Source organism: Chrysochloris asiatica, unplaced genomic scaffold, assembly GCF_000296735.1.
Source record: "Chrysochloris asiatica unplaced genomic scaffold, ChrAsi1.0 scaffold00036, whole genome shotgun sequence".
Taxonomy (NCBI): domain Eukaryota; kingdom Metazoa; phylum Chordata; class Mammalia; order Afrosoricida; family Chrysochloridae; genus Chrysochloris; species Chrysochloris asiatica.
The window spans coordinates 10,501,086-10,506,864 of NW_006408554.1; the positions used below are offsets into that span (position 1 = coordinate 10,501,086).

The 5,779-nt window shown below is 43.1% G+C and overlaps 1 protein-coding gene across 1 annotated transcript in view; it reads right to left on the bottom strand.

Moving 5' to 3' along the window:
• The window catches only part of PREX2 (phosphatidylinositol-3,4,5-trisphosphate-dependent Rac exchange factor 2), a 482,194-nt gene extending 477,394 nt beyond the window's left edge, over positions 1-4,800 (bottom strand). The window contains exon 1 of the mRNA XM_006860035.1: positions 4,400-4,800. Coding sequence (XP_006860097.1) covers positions 4,400-4,540 — 141 coding nt within the window. The 5' untranslated portion in view covers positions 4,541-4,800. The remainder of the gene's footprint in view (positions 1-4,399) is intronic.
• Between the last annotated feature and the right edge of the window lie 979 nt (positions 4,801-5,779).

Below are 5,779 nucleotides of genomic sequence, written 5' to 3' on the forward strand. Positions count from 1 at the left end.
CCGGGGGGGCGGGGAGGGCTACAAAGGCAAATAGTGAATAATTACTATCAGGACTGAATGTGAGAGTTGGAAATGTACAGATAGACATTTTGTAGCAAATGGAGGGGCATGGTTGACTTTGCAGGCCAGGAGCGGAGGCCCCTGGGACCATCAAGGGAGAAGAACAGAGTGCGGGACTCTACCCAGCGAAACTGTGATGCCAGAGATGGAGGCAGAGACTATGACGTGGAGAGATGGAGCGGCTGGGAAATCTAGAACCAGAAAGGGAGAGGGGCTGTGTACTGACAACCAGGGGGCAGTCTTGTGGGGTGTACCCTTTGTTTGGTTGATGATGCATGGAGGAGATTGTAACCGAGGCGATGTGATGATATACGACAGGATGAATGTAAAGCTCATATTCGCCCATGTAAACTATCACAGAATGCACAATAAAAAAGTAAAAAAAGAAAAGAATCAATGACATTGGGGGAAGCGGTCCACGCTGCACTGAAGGCATTGACAAAAAACAAGACTCCAGGAATTGACTGAATACAAACGGAAATGTTTCAACAAACTGATGCAGCCCTGGAGGCCCTCACTTTTTTATGTCAATATATTTGAAAGACAGCTTCTTGGTCAATCATTTGGAAGAGATCCATATTTGTGACCATTCCAAAGAAAGGTGATCCCACAGAATTTGAAAATCATCAAACAAAATCATACATAATAAAATTTTGCTGAAGATAATTCAAAATACAGTACAGCAGTACATCAACAGGGAGCAGTCAGAAAGTCAAGCCAGACATAGAAGAGGACATGGAATGAAAGAACTCATTGTTGACGTCAGATGGATCTTGGCTGAAAACAGAGAACACCATAAAGATGTTTACTTGTACTTTATTAACTACACATGTATGTATCATGACAAATTATGGGTCACACTGGGAGGAAGAATGGATATTCTAGAACACTTCATTGTGCTTATGAGGAATCTGTAGATAGACTGGAAGGCACAGGAAAGGTGTATGCCAGAGTTGTAGCCTGCCACCATACTTATTCAATCTGTACGCTAATAAAAAAATAAAATCTTAGAAACTGCATTATATGAAGAAAAACATGGCTTCAGGATCAGAGAAAGGCACATTAACAATCTTCATAATGCAGATGGCACAACCTTGCGTGCTGGAAGCAAAGAAGACTTGAAATACTTCATGGATGAATATCAAAGATTATAGCCTTCAGTATTGCAACTCAGTGTAAAGCGAACAAAATAAATATTATCATGATAAATGGAGAAGAAACTGAAGTTATCAAAGACTTCATTTTGCATGGATCCACAATCAACTCTCATGGAAGCAGCAATCAAGAAATCAAACAACATATTGCATTAGGCAAATCTTTGGCACAAAACATCTTTAAAAGTGTTAAAGAGCAAAGATGTCACTTTGAAAACTAAGGTGTCCCTGACCCAACCCAGGATGTTTTCAATCACTTCCTATGTATATGAAAGTTGCATGTGAGTAAGGACGATGAATAAGGAAGACTAGAGAAGACTTGATGCATTTGAATTATGATGTTGGCTAAGAATATTGAAAGTACCGTGGACTACCAGATAAACAAGTCTGTCTTGGAAGAAGGACAGCCAGACTGTTCCTTACAAGCAAAGATCAAGGATGGCAAGATTTCATCTCTTGTACTTTGGACTTGTTATCAGGAGGGACCAGTTCCTGGGGAGGGACATCATGCTAGGTAAAGGAAGGGTCATGGAAAAAGAGGAAGTCTCCCAATGAGATGGATTGACACTGGCAGGAATAATGGGCTCAAATATAACAATTGTGAAGACCATGAAGGACTGTGAAGTAGTCCCTTCTGTTGTGCATAGGATTATTATGAGTCTTTACAGATTGGATGGCAAATAACAAGTTACTAATCTTGTCTCAGTCACATAACAAAGAAACCCCATTCCCAAATGATATTATAATCAGAGATAAAATACACAGATTTACAACATGTATTTAAAGTGCTCAGCTGCTAACCAAAAGTTTGGCAGTTTGAATTTACCATGAGCTCCATGGGAGAAAAGACCTGCTGATCTGCTCCCATAAAGATTACAACCTAGGAAACAGTGTGGGACAGTCCTACTCTGTCAGTTACGGGTACTATGAGTTGGACTCAACTAGAAGGAGCTCTGGTAGCAGAGTGGTTACAAATCGGACTGCGAACCTCAAGGTCAGCAGTTCGAAACTACCAGCTGTTCTGCAGGAGAAAGATGAGGCTTTCTGCTCCCGCAAAGATTTACAGCCTTGGAAACCCTGTACAGGTCGCTATAAGTCGGAACCGACTCCACGGCACATAACCACCACCACCAGATAATACAACAAATAGTAAAATTAAATTGACTACATCAACTGAAGGTGAACAAATGTAATTCTATGAGGATTAACTTGCTATAACTAATATTCAAAAAGAGAAATTCTAATAATAAAACTGAATGATAGGCCTTTGAATGATTATAAGACCAAAACAAAGCCAGGCCAATTTGTGAGTATGTGGGAGTTTGTTTGTTTGTATAAATCTATAGGTGCACAAACAATGAACAAAGGAAAGAAAAAGTGAAAGAGTCATTAACTCAATAGTATAAGAAGCCTAAAATCATAGACTGATGCTCTACTTGGAAAAAGGAAAATAACAATTTATTTGATATTACCATAATTTCTTACCTAACTGTAATAATAGAGAACATTCAATTTAATAAGTATTAAAATTAAAGAAAAAACTGATATTTTAAGTAAAAACTGATATTTCTTAAGGTACAGTGGGATACTTATTTCTGCAAATTAGCCTTCTGTGTGGTACTTTTATCATATCTCTCCAAAAAGGAATAACTAATGTTATTTTTAAATGGCTCTGATTCTCTAAAGTCAAAAGAATCTGTTACCAATAAAGTATCATGAAAGCTAAATTTGGAACTAGTAAAAAACAAAATTCCTTGAAATGTGTTTTTAAGACAGTCAGTGTTCCAGGGACCTGGACAGCAATTCTGCATACCACTAATTTCAGTACTCTTTCAAATATTCAAACAGTCTTCAAGAATATGGCCCTTAAGCTCAACTATATCGCGTTTAACTTGAGAAGTCAACCAGCAGACAACCTGAGCATCTTACATCATTCCTTCCTACCACAGCCAAGAAGTGAATTTCCTCTATCATGATAAGCAGAAAGATTACAGATGTCAGAAAACTGAGCAGGAAGTTAGGTATCTGAAACACTTCCCTTCAGACCAGGGGCTATGGAATAGGGTCCTGGAAGGAGAGGAAAGAGGGCTTGAGCTAGACCTTTAAAGGCTAAATAAATAAAGTTTCTCTTTCCTTGAAAGATGCTCTGTCGCCTGCATGCCAGGCGCGCAGGCGCCAATTCCCACAGTTTTTGTCCTTTCCGGGGTGAATAAGGAGAAATCAACTTTGGAATGTCTCAAAAGTTTCCTTCATTCAATTTTTCCCCTGTTGGTCCTAAAATGAGGATCTTTGGTCGTGCAGTGCCTAAAGTGCTCGGCTGTTAAGCAAAAGGCTCACCAGTTCCACCGGCTGCTCTACAAGGGAAAATGTGACACTTCTGTAAAAATGTACAGATTTACAACCTTGGGAACCCTCTGTGGCAGTTCTACTCTGTCTCATGGGGTCGCTCTAAGTCGGAATCCACTTAATGGCAGTGAGTTAGGTTTTGATTTGGATCCCTAAAATGAATTCAACGATTCTGACAAGACCTTTATTTCACCACTTAGGCTTAGTGGGAACAGGGGACCCACAGAGTAGAAGCCAGGGGAAAGGAGATCTTTAGGATGGGGTGAATGCTACATGTGGCTTTGATATCCAACAGCTGCTAAAGATCACAACCCCGCTGCTCTTTCTGTAGCCCCGAACAAAATCCTAGGTTTCACAGATTATTATAACTAAACGGGTTTCACTGCCTTGTAATCAGAATAATAATTCAAGCTCCAGTAGATTTTTAAAATAAATGCATTTGTACGAGTATGTAGCAGACTGGACCTTTAACTAATGCAGACTTAACACAAAATCCCCAGGGGATGAAGATGAAAGTGGAGTGGTGGTGAGGCTACACAATGCGTTTGAGCCAGCCAAGGAGGAAGGTAAAAAGAGTGCGGAACCACGGGGTTATCCAGATTCCCGGGGCTACCCAGTACCTTCTCCCATTCGAGCTAACTTTTCCTGCTGGAACTCTCCAAGGCCCAGGCAACTCAGTGCGTCTAAATCCCCGCGAGGGGGGTAAACGCGCCAGCACGCACATCATCTGCACGTAGATTCGGGTGACCCGGTCGCCCCAACCTGTCGCGCGGTCACCGCACAAACAATGCCGCGCGCGCTTCCGGAGGTCTCTCCAGGACCCGCGCGGGGACACTCACCGACACCAAGAACTCCAGAGTGCACACGTAGTCCCGCTCGGTTTTCTGAAGCTCACTGAGCACGCACACGCGCAGGCGAAGCTGTTTCTCCAGGTCCTTGGCGCTCTCGGCGCGGCCATCCCCACGGCTCTCCTCGCTCATGGTGGGCGGCGGGGCGCGGGGCTGGAGGCCCTGCTACACGCTTGCCCGCCTGCCGGCGCTTGCCCGGGACCCGGAGCGACGAGAAAAAAGTTGTTGTCTCCAGAAAGTCCGTGGAGCGACAAGCGGGAGAGACTGGGGCGGGGAAAGAGGAGGGAGCTCGGGCTCGAACTCGGAGTCGGGAGGCGCGGGCTTTGTAGAGGCAGTTCCCCAGAGAGTGGGCTCCGGGACCGAACTAGCGCGCCCGGCCCTGCGGCTCTGGCCTCACACGGCCCGGGCTGGAGAGGAGGCAGCTCCGGCAGCCACAGCGGTGACTTGGACGTTAATCAAATGCTTTGTATCCATGTGACTCCGACCTTTTACCCTTCGCCAAATCTCAGGAAAAAGGAAACACAACTCTGGGGAAGTGTTGCGTGCCAGCTAACTAAACACACACAGAGAGACATAGACTCACAGAGAATCAGCACTTGAGATGGAATTAATTGGAGGTTCCCAAACCAAAGAGGACACACTCCCCTCAAAAGGATCCGAAGCACAGCCGGAGGGCTTCTCCTGAGACTCCCGCCTATTGTTTAGTTTTAATGTGTTTGGTACAAATCCTGAAAGCAAAGAAACAAGTCCCCACGGTTACATAACTAGACGGGAAGAAAAACAACCACGGTATTTACCCTCCTCTCTTTGAAAAGAAACACATTGGTTTGGGGTTTTATTCAGGCACAAAACAGGTTTGCTTTCAGCCCCCACCACTACCACCACCAACTGCGAATATTTTACCAAGCAGACACACTTCTCTCTGCCTTTGGAAAGTGAATTAGCATAATAAATGATACTATGGGAAAGTGACAGCCAGGCCCATACAATAAACTTCTAATACAATAAGCATCACTATTGAGCTGGGCTACGTTTTTTGGAGGAAAATCTATGCCTGTAAAATCTTTTTCAACATCAGAATAGTATGTAAAATCAATTAGTGGCAAGGATACTTGAGCCCGTTTTATTCCTAAAAACTGCTCTGAATTAAGAAAGTTGTTAGCTTGTAAATGATAAAGCTGCTATTGAATATTCATAAAATGATGGGTTATAGAGATGCATATGTGTACATGTAAGTGGATGTATTATGTGTGCGTATACAAGGGGGCTTCAAAAAGTTTGTGGAAATTTTCCATTGTCCTTTAATTAATTTTTTTCAGGAACTTTTTGAAGCTTTCGTGTGTGTGTGTGTGTGTGTGTGTGTGTGTGTGT